Here is a 26044-nt window from a genome sequence, read left to right as displayed (position 1 = left end):
CTTTATGGACATCGTCGCCAGTATCTGTCAATCATATGTAATAATGTGCACTTAACTAAAAGCGCGCTTCTACATACGCGTGTGAGAAGTACGTTTACGTACGATCTCGATGCGGTGCTATACGATAGTGATGAGAACAGACGTTTCGCAAGTCTGGCCATCGCGGATAGCATCAACAAGACGCGTCTGCTTTACACGAGTGCCAGGTTGAACTGATAGGAATAGCAATGAAAACAGCAAAATATTCATCGATAGAAAAAAGGGAATAGTGGTCATTTTAAAGAAAAGTCCCACACAACTCTCGTTAAAAGTTTATTTTCAAACGTATTAGTTTTAGGCATTCTAAAAGTTTAAATTTGATTACGTATATTGATGACGTATAAAGTTGACAAAATAGTTTTGCTGTGTGCTTTGATAAAAGTATCAAAATGTATTCTCTTTCATTAAAAAAATTCGATATTCGAATGTATCGAAGTTCTCTCGATGTTGTCATTTTTACCGAGATGCTAATTGACTTTTATCGAGATGCTAATTTTTGTTGTACGGTTTGATTTGCTTGAGCTGCTGTCTAAATATATACTTTTGAGATTATTGTGAGACGCATAAGTATAAATAATGCGCGCGTGGCGAGTGTTTGTCGTGTTCAGTTATTTAAAATAGTCGTGTGTATAAAAAACGTGTCTTTGATCTTTACTTCGTTTAATCAAAAACTTCTCAGAAGAAGTTGCGTCAATACAGCTGTGGTTACCAATCGCGGAAAAACCTCTCTTTGCACGTTACTATTTGAAGTTTACGAGAAAAAAAACATATACGGCATTGACATTGACTAGGCGAAATAATATCTCGCTTGAGAGTAGCGCATTAACAAACAATGAATTAATTAAAAACTCAATAACTCAACTCACCGCGCAAATAATTATCTTGATTGGAATACCCTATTATAAAACATCTAGTGGCGGGAATTCCATGAATGTGCGACTTGAAGATTGTTAAAGCGTATACTTCACAGTCTACTTGGATTAGACCTCGATAAAGTGAGCAGCCTTAGCGCTAACCGACCGTCTTCGCTTCCTCGCCTCTTCTCGTCACTTTTATAATGATATTCCACTTTGTTAACGACAGGCACAAAGTCGGTAGCCATGATCCGTTTCCACGCACCGGTGCACCCGACTCTGCCGTAACTATTCTCGTTGTCGTCGTCCTCTCCGTCTTCGCTGAAAATCCAAGAACGACTAACTAAACGATGACGATTCCCGTAAACGCGTCACGGCACGAGTCGCTTATAAAAATCGTGAAATGTTAAAATTAATTGAAAACTCCACGAAAACTATGTAATACATCAATAAATCTAAAACTCAAATTAAATCAGAAATAGACCAATAGGCTGGATACCACAGGTGATTAGCAAAATAAATGCGACTCTTGGTTAAAAGTTTGAACTAAAACTTTTGAAAACTGAACTAAACCTCGAAGTTTTTTTTGAATTTTATTTTTGTATCATATTTCTAATTTCTTTGTGTAGATATACTAGAGATAATTTATTGTTTCTAATTAACATTTTATTTTTTTATCTCTATTTATTTATATTTTTGTATTTTTAACTCCTGTTTTATTTCTTTTCTAACGTAAATGACAGTTTGTCAAATTCTTGATATCTACAAGTTGCCATGTAATATTTGCCACGTCAAAACCGAAGGTAGCGCACATGTTTCTGCCGACTTCGTCTAATTAGATCACGCTTATTAGGAAATCATTTAGAAAAAAAAAAACTATATTGGTCTAACAAACGCGTTGGCTCGATCGCGCAATTCAAAAGCTGTCGATGACTGAATGACGCTATCGTTGAAAGTCGCGCGCGAAACAAAGCTATACGTGAATTACGTAGCGCAAGAATTGCGCAGATACACACGCTATGTGCGGTGAGGCCTTACCTTGTCATTTGAATAATATCAACCGGAAAAAATTCGAGGTAAGGTCCAAGATAATACGGCGGAATTTGCATGCGTAATAAACTTCAACGGATGTTAAATTGTGTGCTCGAGACAAATCGAGATTGAAGAGTGTGTCCAGACACACGATGTGTTTACGCGCGGAAACCACTTTGTCGGGATGATACATAAATATGTTAATGAATTTTACCGCCTCGTATACTTCACATCGCAATAAATTCAAATAAGTTGTGTACACACAGTTGTCTATGTAATTAAATTAGGAGATCTGGAATTGTAACACATTGTTTTACGACCACAGTTTCATCAAGATTATCGACGAATTATTTTTCGATCATGATTTTTCACAATTGAGACCGACAAGCGATTAATCGCGCAAACAAATGATAGAGAAAGGATCGTATGACATTTCCGAAACGCTTTTGCATATTAGGGCATGCGTTTGTGCTCGCGACTGGTTTGCTCTTGATCTTATGATCTGCGCGAACTGGCAATGACCCAAAGTCAAGATCTGATTCGCACACTTATTCTACGAATTAAAGAAAGTACTCTTCGTGGTTAACGAGGTGTCTCTCCAAAAATATCCGTGCCATTTCGTAGATCGTTACGGTGTCTTTCATCTTCCAGCTGTGTTCTCGTATGACTGTGAATTGCGAATCTTTCGAAAGTTCAAGGCTTTTTCCTCTGAGAACATTGTGATTTTTCGTTTCCGAAATCCATCCTTCGAGGTCAGTGCGATTCGTATCACGATGATCTGCAACGCAGATCTTAATCGCAGAAGGACAAAAAGCCCGCTCGTGCGGAACGAGATTCTCACCCTTGTCGCATCGGTCGATCGATCATTCTATATACATTCTTCTCTCTCTCTCTCTCTCTCTCTCGTTCTTTCTCTCTGTTTTGGTGTCCCAACTATCCGCGGGGGTCCGCAGTTTGTTGCGTGTCATTTATATCAAGACCGTCCGTTGAGATAAATTGGCTCAAGTTCACGTTAAATTATGAGACAAGAAAGGCGTGAACGGAAAATAAAAAAGAAAGAATAGGAAAGATGCAAACAGATGATTCATTTTTCGTTTACGATACAGAGAATATTATCATTGTCACTTTGTTAAGCAAGTCTTATAAAAATAGAACATCCACCGCATGTAAATAATATGCGTTTTTAAGGACTAAGTTAATCGCGCGTTGCTATTTGTGCGTTTACAGATTCGAGTTCCATTAAAGATCAACTTTTCGGCCAGACCGAGAGACTTGGCAGTGACGATCACGAAGAAGCATCTGAGCTGCGGACTGAAGGGCCATCCGCCTATTCTCACCGGGGATTTCCCGCACGAGGTCAAACTTGAGGAGTCCACTTGGGTAATTGAAGACGGAAAAGTACTATTGATTAATCTCGAAAAGGTGAGTCGTGGGATACACGCACATATATGTATGCGCCACAGTTCGCACCCGCGCGACAGTAATACGCTTTTTCGCGGCCTCGACGATCTTCGACCTTGCCGGAACGGTGATTCCGAGCTCGCTCTTAAGATCGTTCTAAGTCGCAGACGATGATTCAAAATGCGCCTGACCGATTGCGAATTAGCGGATGGATTTTTGTCCTTGCACGCGCGAAAGTTAGAATTTAATTGAGCAACGTTTTAAAATTATCCGTGTCTTTATGATGATCGTGTGAAATAAAAAACAAATCTAAAGGTGATAATACCATGCATATTAAGTAAGATTGATTACATCGTACTGTGTGTGTGTGTGTGTGTGTGTGTGTGTGTGTGTGTGTAACATAATATATAGATTGCGATGTTTCTCACAACAGCTCGTCGGAACTGACGTGTTTGCTTGCAGATTAACAAAATGCAGTGGTGGGCACACGTTGTAACGAGCGAACCAGAAATCAGCACAAAAAAAGTAAATCCCGAACCTAGCAAGCTTTCCGATCTCGATGGAGAAACGAGAGGTTTGGTGGAGAAAATGATGTACGATCAGAGACAGAAGGAGCTGGGACTTCCGACGTCGGATGAACAAAAGAAACAGGACGTTATTAAAAAGTACAAAGAAATAATAAACTTATCGATAGCTTTGCAATGCCGCATTGCAGACTGTTGTTTAGACATTCGAATAATTTGTTCAATTATTATTATTATTTTTTTTTTCAGATTTATGGAACAACATCCCGAAATGGATTTCTCGAAATGTAAATTTAATTAAGTTTAGAAGATAAGTTTTCTCACGTAAAAATACATGCTTAATGATATTATAGTACTTTATATCGATACCGTTATTAAGATCGGATCTCCTCGCTGGTCGTTATTAGGATGTAGCTTGCGATCTTCTGTACCGAAGAAGCTGCGTGTGTTCGCAAGATCGATACGCGCTTCGAAGTCTGCAGAAGATGGCAGCACAATGTTAGATTATAGCGTCGAATTACAGAACTCTTCCAATAACGGAACTTCTGCCCATTCGAAATGTTGCTTCAAGATTGCCTTATAATCTCATCGGTTTTCTTATACAGTTTACTTACCCGCATATTTCGAAGATGTAAACTGTCATGAATCACGCAGTACACACTCAAGTTTTATTTCTACGTTTTGTATCTTGTTTCTTATTGTCATTGATCGAATGCAATACGACGAAAAATAAAATACACTGTATAAAAATGATGCAAAACCTACAAGATGTCTAAACATCTTTCTCTTACATTTTTTCTAACGTTGTGTCCATTAATCCTGAATAAATAATCGATTAAAAGGTGTACAGGTGAGTATGACAAACAAAGAAAAACTTTAAACATATTTGATTGCGTTAATTTATGTAAAAAAAAACTACATTTCTTGATTCTTTAAAATCGTACAAACATTTTTGTAGAAAGAAAAATATGTAACGCAATAACAAATTGCATTATAATATTAGTTTTGTGTTTACTAGTCGAATGCGAACTCTGCAGTTTTTAATCTATCGGTGTGTAATATAAATTGAGAAAATTCGTGTTTTGATCATTTTCGCACAGAGCTAATTACAATTACAATCAACGTAACACAATTTTCTTAATCGTGTTTTGTTTTATTACCCTCGTAATCCAGCGCACGTAATTAGGTATCTTGACGTATATTCCAAATTTACCGCGTTTGCCACAACCCTCGCCGAAACTGGTGATACCAAAAATTGTCCACGGACGATCGGGTTTCTCGGGATCTTTACAAAGTAGAGGACCTCCACTGTCGCCTGCGCACGAATCCTTTCGTCCTTGATGATATCCCGCGCAGAACATGTTGTTTGTGATTTTGTACTCTTGATAAACTTGCTTGCAATGTCCAGCGGATACTATTGGAACCTGAAATTAAAAATCCGACGTTTTTATAATTTTTATTTATTTATATTGAAAGCAACAGAAAAAACACTTCTTTATATGCGGTCGATATAAAAGAGATGTTTTTTACGTGTAAACAATTAAAGTGTATAAAACTGACAAAATGAACAAACTTCGTTCTTTCGTATTTTGTAATCAGTTTAATATCTCGTACTTCGACTTCGTGCAACTGATCTGTTCCGAATCCAGACGTCACACTGGATTTTCCCCAGCCGATAATAGTGCAGTACTGTTTAGTAGGTAAAGATTGCTTTGGCGCGGGCATGCACGCGATTCCTCTCGAGGATGATGGAGTCAGATTGACCGGCAAACGAAGTAGCGCCACGTCGTTATCGACTGTGTCAACATCGTAATCCGGATGAATGAACACAGATTCCACCTACGGGATTGTAAAAAAATTATTTAATAATTAATAGAATTAATAATTCCTAGCAAATGACAGTATTTATTGATTTTTAATGTAACGTACTCTAAGTTCTATTTCCGTTCCTTCGTTTACTGTCAAATCGTATTCTCCAATGCGGACGAACAGACGTTTTCTAATACAGTGCGCGGCAGTTAGCACCCATTTTGGAGACACCAATGTTCCACCACAAAATGCTTCCTGAGAAAACATTTTTGATTAATTTTGACTTTATTTTCAGTACACTTATTTAGTAAGAATATAAAATTCGTGTTGGTCGTTACGTACGTGATATCGATTCAACACAGCCACTTGCCACGGCCACTTTCCAGGTGTGGTCGGACGACCGCCAATAATTCGCATAAAATATGACAGTCTAGAATCTTTATGTGCGTTCGTCACTCCGCACTTCCAACTATTCGAATTCTTCTCTGCAGCGAAGGTATCCACCGTGTTGGGATTGAGTTCGAACTCATCCAATACCATATCTAAAAAATCAGTGAAATCAGCTATTCTCATTTTTCAAATATCCACCGTTGTGTATAAACTTTATTTACCGTTACCGTCTTCCTCGTAGTAAATTTTCCGATGGATCAATGTTTGACAAAAGCTATTTTCAACATAACATAAAGCGATCTCTCGTATCACATCCTGCTCGCAGGTACCGGGTTTCCTGCACGTTCTAATTGAAAGCAAATACGTACGTGCGTGTTGATATTGATTACGTGATTACATAGAAATTTGATAATTTATATACAAATATGGTACCTGCGGCGTTGCGTAGTACACCGTTTCGAACAGTGCGACCATTTGCTCCATTTTCCGTACTGTCCTTTGTAATGCTCCTTGGTGTCTTTGTTTTTTCGCTTTCCGTATCTAGGCTCTGCTACTTTAGGCATCTAGAATTGATTCATTCGATTTTTTTCGACAAATAGACTTATTGTCTCGCGTTTTTGATTATAGAAAAGCATTTTCAAGTTTTTTATGCATGTTGATGTAGAAAGTGAATAATTTCTTATCATTCTGCAAATTGTGACTCACTTGGACCACGTGAAACTTGTCTTTCTTCCGTTGGGATCCGCGGCTCTCACGTTGCTTGCATCGTCTTTGACGAAATTCTCTCTTATGCTTGCAACCGCGTTCCTCCTATATCGTGACAAACTATTAATGAAAAATTATTCATGTAAAATTGTTCCTCGGCGTAATTACACATATGGTTTAAATATTTACTCGAAGTATAGTGTTTCCGCAAACTTTCCTCGATCGGCATCTACGAACGCGGTTTTGCTTACAGTGCCGATTGCATACTGACCATTCGCTCCAGCCTGTAAAATGCGACAACACTATTGTCGCTCCTGCAAAAACAAATTCACGATATTCAAGCAAGCTTTAATATTGTGAAAATCAGAACTTTATGTAAACAAAAGATAACGTTACACTTACTGTTCTTTGGTAAGTGCTCCACAGCAGATCGCTGATGGTTCGAATGAAGATAGCCTATATCGTCCTTAACTTGAGAGCCAAATGTCCTGTTTTCTGTCTGTAAATAATATTTAATATGATTATTATACTTACATATAATTATATATTTTGTGATATCTACATATTTTTTGTTTCTTAAGTTAATGGAAAGAATTTTATTATATTGTACTCCATTATAGTGCAAATTAAATTCTTTTATTTATTTTGAATGCGTGATTGTTGGAATATTTTTAAAATAGTTCATACAATATTTTGAATTTTTTGACATTTATTAAATTTTTTTAATTTTGTAACACATTTTTTTTAATTCTGTTGTACACATTATACCGATATGTATTGAATATGTAAGTACTTTATGTACATATGTACTATTATATTTGTACTATAATGGATTGGTCATTAACTAATAGCAATTATACTTTTTGTTCCGGAGAGACCGGAGAAAGGATTACACTTGGGAAAATTTTCATATCGCGATAATCCGTCACTCTTGTGTGTGTTGACTACGCGTGATATATCATTGCTTTAAAATGATCTAAAATTGTCCGTCTTAGAAGCGAAAGACTCAATATGTAGATACGGATTGACTACCACAATCGGACAATCCTAACATCATTTAATATCTTCCAAGGCTGTAACGCCCAAGTCGCCACATTAAACTCAATTTGCCCGTTGATAATGGCATCGCGACGTAACCGTCGTCGTCGACGCTAATCATGCGTTGCAAGATGTCACCGTGTCGACAAAGTACGTAGGCATATAAAATTACTGCCATTTCGTCGTCGCGCCTTAGCGGAGGCTCCTTGAACACATTCGTTTGCTCTGGAACGAGTCCGAACCGTTTTGTAGCCAAGATGATTCATTACAGTCCGTAGATTCGAACGACTCAAAAGAAGCGACCAAAAAGGAGCTCGAACATTTCGCGATTATCATCATTTGATATTTAAAAGCTGTGTGCGTGACTAAATAATTTTTTCTCAAATACGCATTTTGTCAACAAGTGGATCGTAACTTTGAAGCAATGACATCGCTTGTACACACATTTGCTATAAAACTTCATGAATGTGTGAGAACGAGTTTCCGCGCTTCTTTCTCGGTCTACGTGCTCGTCCGGTGTATTCTGTAATTAGCAAAAACATTCGAACGAATCTTCATTACAGATTACGATCGCGAATAATCTTAAGCAGCTGGAATCTTGGCGCATCTCGGGGAGTCGCCAAGTTGATTGCCGATCACCAAATTACTTTCGCGAAGCAACGCTTACATTCTCGTGTTGAATTATCAGAAGATTAATAAAATTACGGTTGTATCCGAACCGGATCTGACGTCAAGATGTTTAATTAGCATACGCATAACACAAAGCGATTTCTTTATACATATGTATTTTCACATTTGCATGAATACATATGATGTTTTTTCATTTCCTAAAAATATAACAGAGTCGTGTGTCTTATAAATTACAATCGATGACGATTTATTAGCGTGTGCAAATCTTTGCGAAAAAAAAAAACAGGAAAGCACAAACAAGCGCTAAATGTAAGAAAAGATAATCTCGGAAAGGACGACAACACGAGAAATTTGTATGCGGTGACGTTAGCGTGTCCAAACTAGGCTGAGACGTGCGGTACTTCGCATCTCGGTGACGATCCCGCAAAAAGTTTGTGCCGCTAAAAGGAAAAGGAAGGAAGGCAATTCCGCGGGATAAAAGTCGAAGAACATGCCGACGGGACTTTGCTATCTGAAAGCTTACACATATAGAATCTACGCGAATGCCGTACATCAAGGAATTTCTACATCTGAAGAGACCACTTCGATCAGTAATTTATTCCAAGTTCAATATACTTTTTCCTCTTGAGTTTTTCTATCACTTTTTGTAACGCTCGCTAAAAAGAGTAAGCAGTGTTTTTCTCCGCTTGTATCAATGTTTCAACATTTTCTACGAAATGTGAACAAAGTCGCAGCAAAAAAGCCAATCAAAATTCTTTTGAAATATTTAGAATAGAACGAAGAACGAACTGTAAAAAAAAAACACACATCCATAAAATAATGTTCAGAGAAGAGAAATAATTAAAGAAAAATCCATTTCGGAGAATGCCGGTGGATGTAATTAATTCAAGCTGTTCAAAATTGAAACTGATAGTACATTCGAGATACAACACCACATAATTCTCTGTTACCGTCTGGTCCAATCGGAGATCATGATGAAACAGGATGCAGACCGGATGACATATCCGAAAGAAAGGTTTGGAAGTCGCTTCGAGCTAACGCCCGAAGTATACCTTAGATGGTATCGTGGCCGGTCTGCCCATTGTGCGTGTGTGCGTGTGTGCGTCCACGCATGTTTTAATATTACAAGATATCAGCACATTAGTACCACAACGTACATATGCAACGTGTAAGACTGTCGATGAGCCACCTACAGTAGTTTCTTAGAACGGAAGATCTAACACAAATATTTTTCTAAAAATAATACGTTTCTATGCATTTCAACCATTACATCTTCGTTTGTTTCCAAATGACTGGAAGTTTTCACTCAATTAACAAAATTACACATCCGTTATACACCGGCGATATTAGTTTTGAAAATTCACATTGAATTTTGAGCAAATCGCGCATGACAATTTCCGCGACATGTACTTCTGCGAAGTGAACAAAATAGAAGGACAAAAAATGACATTCACCTCGCGCGATGTGACATCTCCCTAAATGGTGATGTCGTCGGTGTTCGACAATATCCGAAAATGGTCGGCGAAGGATTGCTACGAATTCGACGTGGGTTGTTTCGCGATCGTTTCGCGAATACTCGTACGTGTATGTGTTTGCGGTCTCGTATCACCAAAATAAATTTCCAACACACAGTCGTTTTGGTCAATCAACAATTTTCACAAAAGAGGAGCTAGCTGGAAAAATGAAATGTCACGCAATGTCGAAGTTACGCTTGCTCTGCGAGCGGAGATAAATTAGAACTTCGTTAACGAAATGCCGTGTAATTTGAATAGTAAGTACCTACATATATTCACATAATACGTTCGTTTATTCTCTCAACTATATACGGCTGTAGCACTTTGATATATCCGAGACATTTGATTCAAGCTCGGCGTTTTATAAAGAGATGTAATTGTTAGAGTGTATTTGCATGCATGATAATCATTGTGACACTGTCACTGCGTGGATAATGTTAGACCCGTAACATTCATGAGGTTCACAACTTACAATCGCGCGAGCGTTCATTCTGTCCCGCCAACAATCGATTAAAGTAATGAACGGCGTCATAAAGTATAATAACGCCGTATCGCCGCATCGACAGTTGTTTAGGGACGATTCATACGCCTGGAAAGTCGGACGTGTTTGGCAACGCGTTGTTCAAACGTTCTGAATCCTAGACGCGACGTTATTTCTTCGACGTTTGCGTCACTTCTTACTTTACACAGAAGTTGTTCGATGCTCTTTCAAGTCAAGGTTTACGAGAGAGCTTATAAATACCGCTCTCCGTTCTAATTAAGTTTTTAATGGCGGGGTAATAAACGCTCGTGTGCGCGCGGACGCATGTCTCGAAAAGTCGCCCGTCTAATTCCGCGAAAGATATTGTCGACAACTAAAGTCGCTTCCTTATGAGCAAATCCGTGTAGTGGAGGCTTGTGTGTGAGCTGCCTCGCTTCTCATCTCCCGCGATCTGACTTAACGCGGCGGCATTAAACTGCTGCCGTGTTCGCCGCAATCTCGCCGTTTATTTCCTCTGATCCACTTGCGGTAATATTATATGTCTAATATGGTACTCGTTACATAAAACTTGTCTTTCAGTCTCGAGCGAGAGTACGCGAAATTTATCGCTGGCCGCGGTAGTGGTTTTACTTGTTTATTAAGTTTCTGTCTCGTAAGCTTCTCGCGCAAATTCTTCTCTGTCTTTCTCTCTCTCTCTCTATCTCTCTCTCTCTCTCTCTCTCTCGCAATATACATATATCTCAATGTCTACGGTGAGATTACTCGCGTGATTTATCATCTCGACAAAAAAATTATTATTGCTTAATATGTGTAATATACCAGAACAACTTCTTACTAAAAGAAAAAAAAACAGGTCCATGAAATATTATACAAACATGCAAGAATTCGCGATTCTGTGAAAGTTGAAGGAGACCGTGTGGTACCCGTTTAGATTTTATGCGAATATAAAGAAGCGTCGAGAGCGAGAAATAATGTCGGAGATCAATTCCTGAAATTTATGAGTATAGAAACCGAGTTCACAGCCAGTCATTTTGTGTTGGCGTCGGAAATTTCGACCGTAAAACTGGCCATTAGGGATTCATTTAAGAAGACGCAGCGAAGGGAATCACCTGGAGCGCCTTTAACCGCGTCTAACCATCCGTGTTCTCTACGCGTCTTGTTTCTTCTTTCCCGTCGCTCGTGTGTTCCTCTGCGTGTGTGCGCGCGCGCGCGTATGTTCAACTTGTGCGCGGTTATTTCCGGATCAGCGTCTCCGACACCATATATACGCCACCGCTTTATATTACTGCGAACTGTGTAACTCCTCATTGTTCCCCGACACTGGCATTCGCTCGCATGAAATACCGCCGATGCATCGGCGCTCGCGGCTAATTTTACGAGCACTTCATCGATATGCCACGCGGAACTCTCATAATGATCGGCCATCATTTTTCGTTTTTGTTTTCCGTTAGATGCGATAGAATTGAAAGCGCGCCTCAATAAATACTCTTCGTGATTTTTCAGCAAACTTGCGATCCTACCGATTGGACATAGATATTTCTTAGCCGTTAATTTCTAACGCGTGTAAAAATACGCGTAAATTATCGTTTACCGATGGAATATCGTTTACTGATAACGTGCATATTTTGAGCGAGTATCACTTAAAACTTAATTGTCGTCGAACTTTGCGAGAGTGGCTTCAACGAATTTCGGATGTGTTTAAAGAACGTGAAATTGCGCGACAAAACGCGCGTCGTCGCTCCCTCGAATAGAACAGACGCATTCACGGGAAACGATACGCTCATTTAGCAGAAAGCTTACACGGGCAACAGTTAATACGCGATATTAATGAAGGCAGCTCTTTGTGCGTAGACGAGTTATACCGGAATAACTTGTTTCGAGACATTCCCACTCCATGCGCGACGATTGCTAAATTCAAAGTGGAGGCACAATGTCACGTGCAACAGTGCATTGATCGTGCCAACCGGTTATTGCAAACTTTACGCGCTTATGAATTCAGCGACGTCAGTAAAAAAACAAAAATCGACAATCGTTATATCGTTAATACTGCGTAATCGAAAGTGCATAAGAAACATCTTCTCTTTTTCCGGAAAACATGCTTTACCTATTCTATTCGCGAAGCGACACAATGCAGTCCCAAAACAATGAAGATTTAGAAATCTGGTATTCCGCGCGCTGCTTTCACATGCGCGCACGAAATGCCATTGAACAAGTATTCCATTCAGACGCGCGCGTCTACACATACTTTACTCAAGCAAGTCATGCGTCTTTTATCACCGTTGAATCAAACGTGAGACGGTAATTCGTGTCATGAGTCGTGGTGTCGATCGGATGCCTGCGAAGTGGTCTCGGGGTCTCGACAGTCACGCGTTGAACTCCCGGGCCGGTCGCGCAGAATTCTTAATCGTTCGTTCCGCCGTTGGCATCGCGACCGCTTTCCCCGCGCTCACATCGACGACGAAACAATGGAATCGCCGGGTCTTGGCGCGGACGACGTGAAACCGTCTCTTGGCAAAGAAACCACGAGAAAGAAGATGAGGAACGAGACGCGGCAGGCGGGAGTGGGTGAAACGAGGGAGAGACATCGAGCGGAGACGATTCTCGGACGGACACGGCGTGGATCTCGCGTAGGGAAAGATGGACGGGTGGATCTCGAACGCCGGTTGCGGATCTCAGGACGCCGCCGAAGAGAATCTTACGCGACATTCCCCTTGTCCTTCTTTACGTCCTCCACATCCATTCCCGGAGTCCCCCGCATCTCTTCATGCCTGTCGCGATACTCCGTTTCTTTCTCCCCGACAACGGCAACTTTTTATCAACCGCGAGATTCACATACTTCCTGCCCGACAACGGGCTGAATTCCACGCGATAGTCGTCACGATACGCAGCAAGAAGCTGAATCCGTCAGAATGAGAGAGAGAGAGAGAGAGAAAGGTCCCGCGGGAGAAAGGATTCTCCACGGGGTGCTATCGAAACGTTCCAGTCTTTCCTGGTTTTTCTCGCTCCGATGAAAAATATGCGAGATACCCCGAGCACTTCTTGCGCGGCTTAAATGAAGCGAAAGAAAAGAGCCGGCTTCCCCATTAGACAATTAACTTACGGCAGACTTGGCTCTTTTTTTACTTTACACAGACGCGTTCCGGAATGCGGTATTCGAGATATTTGTTGCCGTCGAAAACTGGCGATTCATTGTCGAACGCGGCGGCGGGTTTAGCGCGAGCTGATCGACGCGAATCAGCTTTAAAAACTCGGAATGCGCAAAGAAATAGCATAAATAACAAAACAAGCGTTGCTAATAAGGTTCGGATGTGTTTTGCGTCAAGACAATAACGCGTCAAGACAATAACGCGTCAAGATAATAAACGCGATATACTTCACAATTGACTACGCGTTTTGCTTATTTAAATTGTAGAGAAACGTCCTTGATTATATAAAAAAAAAGAGGTAAAGGTATGTAATTAACAATTCTCGTTATTGTGACGGCAAAAAGATCATTTGAAGGACAACTTAAGCTTGTGTTCGCGTGATAATTCGCGTTAAGGTTATCCCGCGACAACGATTGTCTCCACGGGAAAGTGGAAACAGTCGCCGCTGGACCTCTGACAGGGTTCTTTGGTGTTGTAATGGAGTAACGGGTAGTACCCGTGAGCATAAGACGACAGGAAGTTTCACCGCGGGGTGCTTATGGTACGTGCAACACGACCGAGGTCAACCGTCAACGGAAGAGGCACCTACACGGTTAGAGAAAGTCGGGAGATGTGTTCAGTGATACAACCGACTTAAGTTTCGTCTTCCTCACGCAAATGTTCGATTACATTCACTGGCGACTTATTAGAAAATTGACATTGCGGTTGATTCATCTCTTTGGGATCCGAGCCAGCACTCCTGCAGAGCCTGCCTGGTTAGAGAGAACTCAAAGGACTCTTCACGAAGTGCCAAGAAGTGTACAGATGTCATTTTTCCTTTTCCGCGATAGAAAGCAGAAATTGCTGCGGACGTGCGATTATGCTGTCACTGTATTGATACCACTCGCCTCTATAGAACGGTGAAACCTTCCCGCGCGAGCGGGATTAAACGGTTAAAATCGCACAACGTAGACGATGATTAAAAGTAAAACCTACTCTTCGACACAAAAATCGAGGATAAATTTACGATCGACAGGTTGATGATACGATGTTGTATTTTAAATGTTTATGAAATTTTTAGTATAATGATTATTTTGACTCTTTTGTTTGTGTATTGTCAGATGAGCGAAAGGTTTACGATAATGTGCTTATCTTCATTTTCCATCTCTGTTGTTCGTGCGTGCGTACGCGAATATATATATTTATCTTCTCTTTCTCTTCTCGGCTATTGCCGATAAGAACAAAGGCGATCCATCGGCTGCTTTAACAGATGGTTATAACAGATCATTCGGCATGACCGGCCAAATGGTCGCGTTGCGTACGATAACCCTGATGAGCAGCGCGATTCTTGCGGATGCCCGATTACGACGTGATACCGTCACGCGCGGCAACGTCACGTACGTACGTGCATCGAAAGAGCCCGAGTACCATTCGTCCAGCCAAATATAACTCGCCTCGCTACAACTGACGAGGATTTTATCGCGGAGATCGGCACTCGAGTGCGCACCACTGTGAATTTCGATAAAAAATCCAAGAGTCCAAGTATCACGTACTGCACATTCGAGACCCGTTCGTCGAGTGTTTCGCGATGCAAAACGATATTCCGTTGACAATATTTCAAAAGATACAAACCAATTGGGATCGTAGTTGTATCTTGTATTTTTATTAAAAAAAAAAAAACAAAATGTGGAAAATAAACTTCAACTTTAATAAATGTTTTACAAATGTTAGACACTTTATCTCACGTGAGATAAAGCGACTATGATGACTATGTGAGTTTAGAAGTCTGACCTTCCGCGTTCTTTTGTAGAACGTATTTTGTCTGCGTCACGCAGACTCTATACAATGTGTGCAACACGTGTACCGCAGCCTTGCTCGTAACTTTGTGAACCTTGAACTCCGTATGTTTTTTGAAATACGCATACCTCGATTTTCACGCCTGCGAACCTCGCAAGTTTTTACATTACAGCGATTACAGGACGATGACAATTTCAAACGATATTATTAACGCGTTGGCACATTAACCTCGAAACTGTAAATGATTATTGCAGTCTGAGTGAGAGAGAGAAAGAGAGAAAGAGAGAGAGAGAGAGAATAACCACAAAACAAAATTACAATAATTATCTCGGCGTGCTTAGCTAAAACGAGGTTTCTCCACTTTAGTCGGTAATTGCGCCAAGTTATATTGCTAGGTTTCTGCTGACACGATGCTTTATTGTACGCTCCGGGCTTCTCGAACCTTTCTGTCTTCTTTAATTTATCTACTAATCACCAATTTATTTTTGACAAATTGAATTGCATCAATCTGAGTCTTGTTACTGAGTGAGTTTAGCACGAGAACATTTTATCATTATATTGTCAACTATCTTAATTAATGTTTTCAAACGGACACTTTAAGTTATTTGAGTTTGTGCTCGAAAACATTAATTGAGATAATTAACAATAAGTGTTTGTAGTAATTGTCAACATATCGATAAGTGTTTATAATAATTATACTGTAGAGATTTAAGTGCATAGCAAGAAATTAAATGTAATTTCACTTAACTAAATCTAATTTAATTAAACGTACTTTTGCAGACGTTGTTATTCGGGTCAATATCAATTTATTCTCATTAAAGTTTAATGCAAAATTACATGTATGATTTCTGAAATTATGATGTACATAACTTATGCTACAATTAGGTGTTACCGCATGCGATTCGGCACACAAGGCAATTAAATAAATTCACGATAAACATCCGAAATTACAGTGTACAGAGTAGATAGATACAAGGCGCGTGTAATACTCCGTTTTCTCTAGTCTAATCGATTTTACGATCAATAATTGATCGGTCGGAAAAGTTCTGGTTCTCGGAATACGACGCAGGATTGTTGCTTCTGCGACCTCGGAGGTTAAATGATCGCTATCGCAAAAATTATCGCGCTAGTAGACTCGAGGAATATCTTTTCAGTTAGGAATGTAACTTCAAGCTTCTAAGTGTATAAAAACTCTATATATTCAAATGATTAATCTAACAACTAATTTCGTATCAGAAATTCGCATTAAGAAAATTTTTTTAATAATTTTTTCTGACAACGAGGATGAGTCAGAAATATTTTTGTCGGAGTACTTAAGGTTTGTGTTTAAAGTGTATTACTTTATCTTGACAGTTTATATTTTCGCTGATAACAAAGAACTTTCAAAGCGAGATAAAAAAAAAAGTACGTCGACAGTGATAGCGACGGTGAATTGAACGATAAGATACTTACCAGACTGTCGACGACGACCGTCTGACCGAGGACGAGCAGGACGACGAGCACTCGAAGGATCGTGGCCGCGGTGTCGCCGGCAATCATGCCCGGAAGTAGATCAGCGGATCGCAGCCAGCGAGATAGCCAGCGCAGACAGTTTGACGGCGACGCGTTCGTCGTCGGGCAGACAGGCCGGTGATACTCCCGTCGCGAACGCATCGCGTCATGATCGCGACGTGCTGCCGCTTGCTTCCTGCGGATCTGGTCCCCGACGTGGCTCGGCACGACAGCTGCGTGGTGTCCCAAGAACTCACCTACCTACCCACCTCCCTCGGGAAGAAAAGGCGCTCGAAAGAGAGAGACCGAGAGTTGTGTGAACACACGCGTCTTATACGCAACGCCACACACGGGGGTCTATAAATACGGGCGCTACTCCACGCGAAGAATTTCAAACAAGCGCGCCGTAAAATACCGTCGGTGAGAAAGACTTTGCGAGGTGTACAATCCTCTGTGATCACGGTCTTTCGTCGAATCCGCTGCGAGATACGATGAGTAGACGAGAGAGCTCTTGGCCTTGACACTGTGTCCCGCGAGCGGCGTCTCGACGCGTTGACGTAGCACGTTTACGCAGCTGAAATCCGAGATAGACGGGTCTTCTGTTTTTAGGCGAACTAACGTTTAATAATTTAAAATTGTGCGGAGAGAGTCACGGTGTTATTTCGCAAGCGCGTGTTATTACATGAAAGCAATTAGTCGTCAAACGAGTCACACTAATTCCACGTGAAAACAAAAAAACCACGACATGGGTTTAATCAAAAGCAGAACTCCGGTAACGATCTCTTCGGCGATGAAACCCCCGGTTTTTATACGTGTCATAGAGATTCCCATTATAGCGCAGCGTGACGGATACCTCTATCTCTCTCTCTCTCTCTCCCAACCGGCGCGGTGTTCACAAACCGGTCAGCTCAGAAACAGATGACATAAAAAAAAAATACACGTTTCATGCATTTTAGTTACTTTATTCCTGGCGAAACTTCGTTTGACGTCTTATTCTCACGTCAGATCGTTACAAGATCAAAAGATCGCACTTGACGTCTTTCCCTCCTGGAGAACGCGGGACTCGGCTGTATATTTTTTCGCTCTCTCTCCCTCCCTCTCTCTTTTTCTCTCACTTCGGTTTCCCTAAAATAACCCTCACCAACAGACGAAATCCTATCTCCCGATGTTCACCCGGTACGCGCGAAAGAATAAATAGCTCTCAAATATTTGGCGCGCTTAAAAAAGTTCATTGATTCATGAAAGCCGTTCCAGACGTCGACGAGACGTCGATGCGTCTTCGCTCGCGAATTTACAGCGGCAGACGAGAGACAATAAAGAAGAAGACGACGAGTAACAGAACAGCAGATGAAAACGGAGTCTCGGATTATGCGTGAAATCACGACGCGACCGACTGAACGTCTCTCTCCTTCTGTCAACGAACCGCTTTGCGGTGTAACGACAATCGTGACGTTGCTTACCGCGAAATTCTTCGCGAGATTAAAGACGATCTCTGTTTCATGCAGATATCAGGCCTCTTCTTCTCCAGTCGACAAAATTGTCCAGCGTGAAGATACGATGCGGGGCGCGAAAGACGCGACGCCGTCCAACCGCGGAACCGGCTGATATTTTTAGTTCTCCCAAGCTTCTCCAACTGTCTGTCTTCACCTTTGAGATCTACCTAGACTCTCTCATCTCGCGACGATATCTTTGTTCTTCTCCGAAACAAGACTGTTGTACGCCGGCTCCGGCGACGGGACATGCCGCTCGCTGGCGAGCCTGATTGATGGACCCACAATAGAGAGTATTTGGACTCTCCTCTAGTGTCTAAATGTGACGCGCGATTATTTTTCACTGCGAGTTCTTCGTGTCGACGTAATATTTATCTTTCCAAGCAATGTTTTAAGTTGCGTACACGCGTCAACATCTCATCGCATTTATGTTATTCGATAAGAAAAAAATATTATTTTTTAGTTGTATGCGCATTGTCTTTACACACACACATACGATCTTCCGCAAGTGATCAAACGATTTTTTCTCAGTTGTTTTATACATTCTTTACTTATACTATGTCCGACTGTCTTCTTTAAGAATCGCGTTGTCAACACTTGAATATCTTGTAAAATCGATTGATTCAGTTGCAACATGCAAAACTAACTCATTCCCTCGAAATAAGCGACAATCGAATCAATGAAACAATCGACGATCAAGTGAATGATAAAACCCGAAGAAGAATCTCGTGAAATGCGATTATATCACAAACGCGAAGACGTTCTGTCACCGAAATCGTAACATGTTGGTTACGATCATGCGTTTCGTAGGCGCGAAATGACACTGTCCCCCGACGTTGTGCTCGTGCGGCAGCCACTCGAGCGAGCACACGCACGTGGCTCCGGCCCGACTGACGAGATACACGCGCGCGAGAGGAAGTATCAACGGAGGCTGCTGAGAGGAGTGGCTTGCCGAGTCAGGCGGAAGTGGACGACGATTCTGCGGAGGGAACAGGCGGATAACGACGGGACGCGATGGGAATTTCATCGGCAGAAGATATCTGATGAAGGTGCGTTTACGCGTTCGTGTGAGGAATTGACGCGCGGTATATTGGCGTCGATCACACGGTAGGAGATAAAACGTATTAGCGATGCCGATCGATCGCGAACCGGCCAGACTACTAGTCTAGTCGTCAATGATCGACTCTTCGATTAATTTAAAATTGGATTAGCTACTTAATAGCAAGCTACTGAAGTTGCTTTTTTTGCGCATGTAAACGATAATTCTTCTTGAGAATGAGAAAATACATGTACAACGCGCACGTTTTTGTGTTTAATAAGTGTTCGTGAAAAGAAATCGTGAGATGTGTGAGTCTTACTTTTATGACATGACATTTCATAAGTATGTTTACGAACAACGCGGCTGGGCGAGTTTATCCCAGTGCAAAATGACAATGAAAATCCCGCGTGAGAATCCCAGAGTGATCGCCGTGACGACGATGCTAGAAATAAATGCAGACGGTGATTCTATAACAAGCTTGCTCACAACTCGCGCAAAACGGAGAGAAGAACTTCCGTCATGTGTCTGAGAGTATCCTCGGAGCACGATTTCTTCGTCTCTTTTCTGTGTGTTGTCTGGGATGAGAAGGACATTCTAGTCTCACGCAACTTTAACGAACTTTACTCATCGTTCGGTAAGCGATTCGAGTAAACAGCCGGTTTTACGACATCTCTCGGTTCTTGATTTATTTATCGAAGTCCAATAAATAAGGAAGTTAAGTTGTAGTTAAAGAGATACGCGACTGTCAGAGATTTTCGCTTTCATTTCCGAAAAATTTCGGATTTGCGGTTCTTTGTATTTATTTAGTCTAAAAACGGAAAGATTATTTCTAAGGTCTTTCGAAGGACTTAATGGCACATGTCGCAGTTGCCTGAGAATATATCTCCGTGGAATACCCTATGGGGTCTGGACCACGCCCCGCTCTCGCAAGAAGATTACACGAAATTGGCCGTTTTTTGAGGAAAAAATAACATGTCCGCTCTTCAAGCCGGTGATTTCGTTCTCGAAACAAGGGCCGCTTTTCGGCCTAAGCGGGTTTCGATATGCTCTTCTTCTCTTTCTCTTTTGAGAGAGGGAGAGAGAGAAAGAGAGCAGCTCGGAGGCGGTCAACTCGTTTGAGGAAACTGTTACATTGATTGAAATTGCTCGCGTTCATCTCACGCCGACGATGTTATAACGATTTATGCGACGACGACGACATATAACGACGCGCTTGCATATAACGAAGATTAACTACGTGTAGCGCGTGAAACACGATTAAAGTATACGCGTGACATTAGTCGCCATTGTAATCTCGTCTAGTAGTCATAAATTTCACGGCAATTTCTGCTCGATAACATACTCGTCTTAAGAGAATCAATTCATCACTTACGCACAAGTGATGCCATCGGTTGATATACATCTCTGCATAATGAAAGCAAATTTTTTAACAACAATATTTTCTATTCATTTCGATTACGTCATCCTTTGATTAATTTAATCCTCAAATTTTGCAAAAAAAGTGTATTCTGAATTCTACGTGGATGATTTCAAGCTGATGAAATATCTGCAAATCAGTTCCAATAAAAACGACAGCAGCAATCAATCGATCTTGTTATCAGCACGTAAATTGTTGAGTAAGACAGACTAAGAAACATTAAATTTATCTTGTTTTCGTGTATCTGAGCGCGTTTTTCTTATAGATAATGATGTCACTTACCACGAATCTGTTTTTGTACACAGATAAGCATCATAAATCGCTGGAAATGTCCATCGCAAGACGACTCTACCGAGAAGACATACCTGACCGTTGGCGACAAATGACAAGGTCTTGTCATCTTTAGTATGGTTTCTCACTTATATTGTCAAACCGTATTCTGTTCACTTTTTGGAACAAGAACCTGAGGAAGTGACCTGCAATGGTTTTTTGATTCGAACGCGTCGTTGAGACAATGATTTTTTTTTTTAATAAATAGAAACATAATTTCAAGTAATTTTTGTGCCACTTTTCAAAACCCAGTGCTCGTTAGGTTGAGTGTCGAGGAGTGGTGCGCAAACAGAATATTTCCTCGATCGAGCGTATTGTTTGAAAGAGCATTACGAGATCGTGACACGATCGACTCGTAAGTATCATTAGTGTCCCGCGACCGGACGCGTTTGTGAATAAAGCGTCTCATGTCTTCGACCACGAATCCGCGCGCTTGACGACATCCGGCTCTCGCTCCGACACGGAGATATACACGACTAGATCGCGTGACATCGTCCAGAAAGAAACTTGAAACTCTTGGTGCCCTGTCCAGTCGGCATTTACGTAAAGCGTCTTGTACGCAATGCGAGTTGTTGCCGCGAATATTTTACCGAGAATATCGTCCGCCTCGGTCGTCCGAACGTTTCGAGTCTCTTGAGGTAAGCGCGAGAGAAGAGCGTCCTTCGCCCGTGATGTTTGCAATCACTTTGTTTAAGATATCCGCGAGGAAGTCTTCGTGTGTACGATTATACAGCGAAGAGAAGCGGTTTTGACTTTTAATGAAGAGAGTGCGAAGGTTTGAAATATAAACGTCGTGTAATCCTCATCTTACCGCGGATGACGGAAAAAAAGCAACTATGTTATTCAATGAACTGGAATAATCAACTGCGAAAAATAATCCGACAACAGGTATCGATTAATTGCAATTAAACTGCGAGTATTCAGGTTACATATTAATGAAGGAAATGGTGCCTGTGTTATATCAAATTTGTGTTCATTTATACGCAAGGAAAAAAATATAATACTCGCCCGCGTAATATTCAAGGACTATTAATCGTTGCTACTTAATGGTTCCGTATTAGAAAAAAAGAAACATCTTTACATCAGATATTAAATAAAAGCTCTTTGCACGTAACGTGCAATTTTCGCAGATTAAGCCATTGCTCTACTCATTCAATTATCTTATCATGACAAAATTATCCTGCATTGTTCACATCCTAAAGTTTCAGGAAGGTGTAAATGCTTATCTTCTCAATCTATAATTTTCAAACATCTTCGATAACAATTTTGTTAGTTTTACATTTGCATTTCAATTTTGAGCAATTGTTTTAAACAACTGTGCTATTACTCGTATTGATTCTCTCGCATGATGACGAGACACACAACAAGTGTGTAATGTTAATCACAGTAATATAAACATAATAAGCGCAGTGTAAACAGCGTACATTCTCATTTTCTCTTAAGTTAATTCTCACGATTTCAAGACTGAGGGAAACGAGGATTTTCATGCGTGCATCCGGACTCTCTACAGCTTAGTGCCCTTTTAAGTTGAAAGGAAGAAGAGTCGCGGACATAGTGAATGCCGTAGGAACCGAACGGACACCAATATAAATCAACGTCCGGTCGAGAGAGAGAGAAAGAGAGAGAAAGAGACTTGCGCGAGAGGGGAACGGTATATAAAGTCGGCGAGGAGAGAGACGCTGAAGTCTCCAAGTTGCTGTCTCCCCACGCTACTTATGCTAATGCCGGCAAATCAATTTATTTATATTTATTTATAGCATTTAAATGTTTCCCCCCGGAACGGACTGCGAACGTTGTCGGCTGTCGACGCGGACCACCCGCGAAAGCAAGCCGATCCCGCTCGCTGCGGGCTACGAGATCCGTGGGGTCCAGATTGCCCCCTTATTTCAAGACTGATACAGATAGCTGGTAGATCGCCGTATGCGCGAAGAGCAGTTTGCTTCTTGTATCACTATACTGTATCTTTGATTAAAATGACCTGATGTTTATCTCCAAAACAAATTTACACACACACGTGTTTATATAAAATGTGAAGTTATAAGATTTAATGTTTACATTATTATAGATATTTATAATAATAAGCAGGCATAAAAAATGTGTTATATGCTAAGCACTTTTTTAAAAATATTTTATAATTATGTAACAATTAAAATCTTGTTCTTCTTGAAATCTTAGATTTCTATTTAAAAATAAATTTTAAGATTTGTTTTCTTGTTGTATTTTACGCTTTTTTTGTATTTTACGACAGCAACTCCATCTCTTATTGTATTATATATACGCATTCGTAACTATATATCGGTAACACTATAGCAAGCAATTATTGCATCTGTGGGGCGCGGTTAACTCGAGTCATGTGTGACGTAACTTCGAAGCCGAGTAATGTCGACGTCCCTTCAGTAACGTATAAATAGTTGATGTTACTTATAATGCACACATACAACAGGTACAATTTTAATAATTTATCAAATTTTGCTACTTTTTTTTTTTAGTATTCTTTATTTATCATTTTTAGTGGAAGGTAAGTAAAAGTAGAATATCTATGGAGAGAGATATCATTAGAGTATCCATAGTAGGTTTAAATTTATTTCAAATAATAGTTTTACGGTTAATACAACTCGTATTGTGATAACGTAAATAATAAACATAGATATATTGTGTATATAGTGTCTCTCAAGAGAACAAGTTTAGATTTATCTCTTTATTTATAATGTGTGTATATGGTAAACAACTTTTGTGCAACATGAATCGGTCGATCATCAGTCGGACGAGAGCAGGTTGTGACCCACGTTTCCCGAGCTCTATACATATGAGTCACCCTGTATATGTGGTGGGGCACTGCGTGTGTACAGTTGTATCAATTATAATAAGCGCGGTTATAGGCGTGGACATATAAGAACGTATAAAGAGTGTTTGTGAAAAAAGTGAATCTCTCTCGCAGAGTTTACGCAAAAAACAAAGAGCTCCTCCCGCACATTTTTTTCGAAATGGCCGTAGAAATCCGTTTTTCTCTCCTCGTAGTGCTGTTCCTCTTTTTCTGTGTTCATCAAGGTAGGTCTTTTAAAAAGTCATATGTTTGTATTAAGATATATATTTAAATATTAACAGATTTTTGTCTATTAATTTCCACGTAACTTTTTTGGGAATCAAAATTAACAATATGTGATTTTGTACGTCACTGTTTTTATAGAGATTTGTGCAATAAGTTGAATACAAATTTTGTCACGTACAAACATTCCTAACCTTAAACACTATAGATACAAAGTGTGATAAATCATATTTAAGTAAACTCAGCGCTAATAAAATTTGAAGAATATATTTTCAAAGACTTTTTCTAGTTACAAATAATATGATACAAATTTTTACATCGTGTTTTTTTAGGACTTTCTATCAAATGTTGGGTATGCAGATCGGATTCAGATCCAAAATGCGCGGATCCATTTGACAATTCTACTGTGCCAATCACAGACTGTAAACAAGAACCGGGTCTGGAGCATCTGCCGGGTGTGAGACCAACAATGTGCCGTAAAATTCGTCAGAAAGGTGTGCATTGCATTGTATGAAATGAAGTTATGTGTCTTATTCAATTGTTTCAACTTACACACTCTTCTTTTTTTGCAGTCAACGGTGAATGGAGGTATTTTCGTAGCTGCGCTTATATGGGCGAGCCGGGAATTGCGGGTGACGAGCGATTTTGCTTAATGAGAACCGGTACCTATAATATATTTATGGAATACTGTACGTGCAATAGTAAAGATGGTTGTAACTCGGCATCATCCCAATACGCGAATTATCTGCTTTTATTAATCGGTTTGATAACAACCGTTCGATTCAAATTTGCTATTTGAAGAAGGTTAGCCAAAGAATTTTTTTTTCAATCACCAGATCTGATTCATATTAAATTTTACACGACATTATATATAGATTACCATATCTTAATATTGAGCAAGAGTTTACTTGTACTTATTGAATACTCTTTTTACTTTACTCATCGAACTTCAGGGAGGACAAACTTTTGTAATCAAATGTATTCGTAGATACTATAGTTTTTATAATGCAATTTTGTACTTTTCTATGTAATCAAGTGCCTTTGCATATCTCACAGATACAAAGAAATTATGAAGTGTGTAGATACAAAAACAAAAGAATACAAGAATGATGACGCTCTCTTCCAGTAAGATAAATTTGCTTGACTTATAGCGAATTCGATAGCATCTGCACAAGTGCGCATTGAGCGCAATTTTTTTTCAATGAAAGGCAGGCTACCGAATTCGCTGTTAACGTTTGTTTTATCGACGATTGTTTTATAAAACTATATTTTTACTGGAAGTTTTGGAAAAATATATTTGTTATTTCTTCTGATTGTACTAATTGAGATATATAGATTGTACTAATTGAGATATATAGAAATCACAAAACTCACAAAGTAGTTATTTAATCAAAGACTGCTAAGTCCGTCCAGAGTAATATCATCAATAATTTAGGTTAGTACACGGCATTTTGCCATTTTCTTACACTTTTGTGCATATACATACGTGTTTCTTTAGTAATATATTTAATTTTTACAATTTACTGCCATACGATGTATGCAATATATGCAATTAATTTTATAATTGTATGACCGTTGCAGTTTATTCATCCAAGTACAACACAACTCAATACATTATGTTCAACATTATGAATTTGATACAATGAATTGTAAGCAATATGGAATGACAATAAAATTTATTTCTGGAATCAATTATGGAAATATTATTTCGTATGTGTATATATAATAAATTGAAGAGAAACTTAATGACATTGTTTTTAAGAGGAAATAATGTATTTGCAAGTGTAAGGCAAAATATATTTATAAACAGTTGTTTTTCTTTTACATAGATATAGAATAAAAATCTGAATAAAATATATGTGCAAAGTAATTTAACATGTATATTGTTTCAA

At 39.9% G+C, this 26044-nt stretch overlaps 3 protein-coding genes across 6 annotated transcripts in view; 2 read left to right on the top strand and 1 right to left on the bottom strand.

The window, feature by feature from the left end:
• LOC109852717 (nuclear migration protein nudC) overlaps positions 1-4576 on the top strand; it is a 78821-nt gene extending 74245 nt beyond the window's left edge. Inside the window, exons 5-7 of the mRNA XM_020424147.1 lie at positions 3153-3347; positions 3789-3991; positions 4100-4576. Of these exons, the coding sequence (XP_020279736.1) occupies positions 3153-3347; positions 3789-3991; positions 4100-4151 (450 nt within the window). The 3' untranslated portion in view covers positions 4152-4576. The remainder of the gene's footprint in view (positions 1-3152; positions 3348-3788; positions 3992-4099) is intronic.
• A 112-nt stretch (positions 4577-4688) lies between these two features.
• On the bottom strand, positions 4689-19198 carry LOC109852716 (coagulation factor VII). Of its 4 annotated transcripts, none has more exons than XM_020424143.1 (11): positions 18291-19198; positions 16792-17404; positions 7157-7253; positions 6944-7068; positions 6755-6859; positions 6482-6612; positions 6271-6395; positions 6002-6201; positions 5780-5914; positions 5411-5689; positions 4689-5274 (listed from the first exon to the last, which is right to left on the bottom strand). In XM_020424143.1, exons 2-11 carry the CDS (start codon positions 16990-16992, stop codon positions 4969-4971), a joined length of 1704 nt encoding a protein of 567 aa, XP_020279732.1. In that variant the 5' UTR covers positions 16993-17404; positions 18291-19198; the 3' UTR covers positions 4689-4968. The 4 variants fall into 4 exon arrangements, with proteins under 4 accessions (XP_020279732.1, XP_020279734.1, XP_020279733.1 ...); XM_020424145.1 differs by having other exon boundaries at positions 5465-5689; XM_020424144.1 differs by having other exon boundaries at positions 6277-6395.
• Positions 19199-23926: 4728 nt separating this feature from the next.
• On the top strand, positions 23927-25844 carry LOC109852730. The gene is made up of 3 exons (XM_020424167.1): positions 23927-24154; positions 24485-24646; positions 24725-25844. Exons 1-3 carry the CDS (start codon positions 24091-24093, stop codon positions 24949-24951), a joined length of 453 nt encoding a protein of 150 aa, XP_020279756.1. The 5' UTR covers positions 23927-24090; the 3' UTR covers positions 24952-25844.
• Positions 25845-26044: the final 200 nt, after the last annotated feature.

The sequence above is a fragment of the Pseudomyrmex gracilis genome, unplaced genomic scaffold (genome assembly GCF_002006095.1).
Source record: "Pseudomyrmex gracilis isolate BER0280 unplaced genomic scaffold, ASM200609v1 scaffold_34, whole genome shotgun sequence".
Taxonomy (NCBI): domain Eukaryota; kingdom Metazoa; phylum Arthropoda; class Insecta; order Hymenoptera; family Formicidae; genus Pseudomyrmex; species Pseudomyrmex gracilis.
This window is presented reverse-complemented; position numbering and strand designations above follow the sequence as displayed.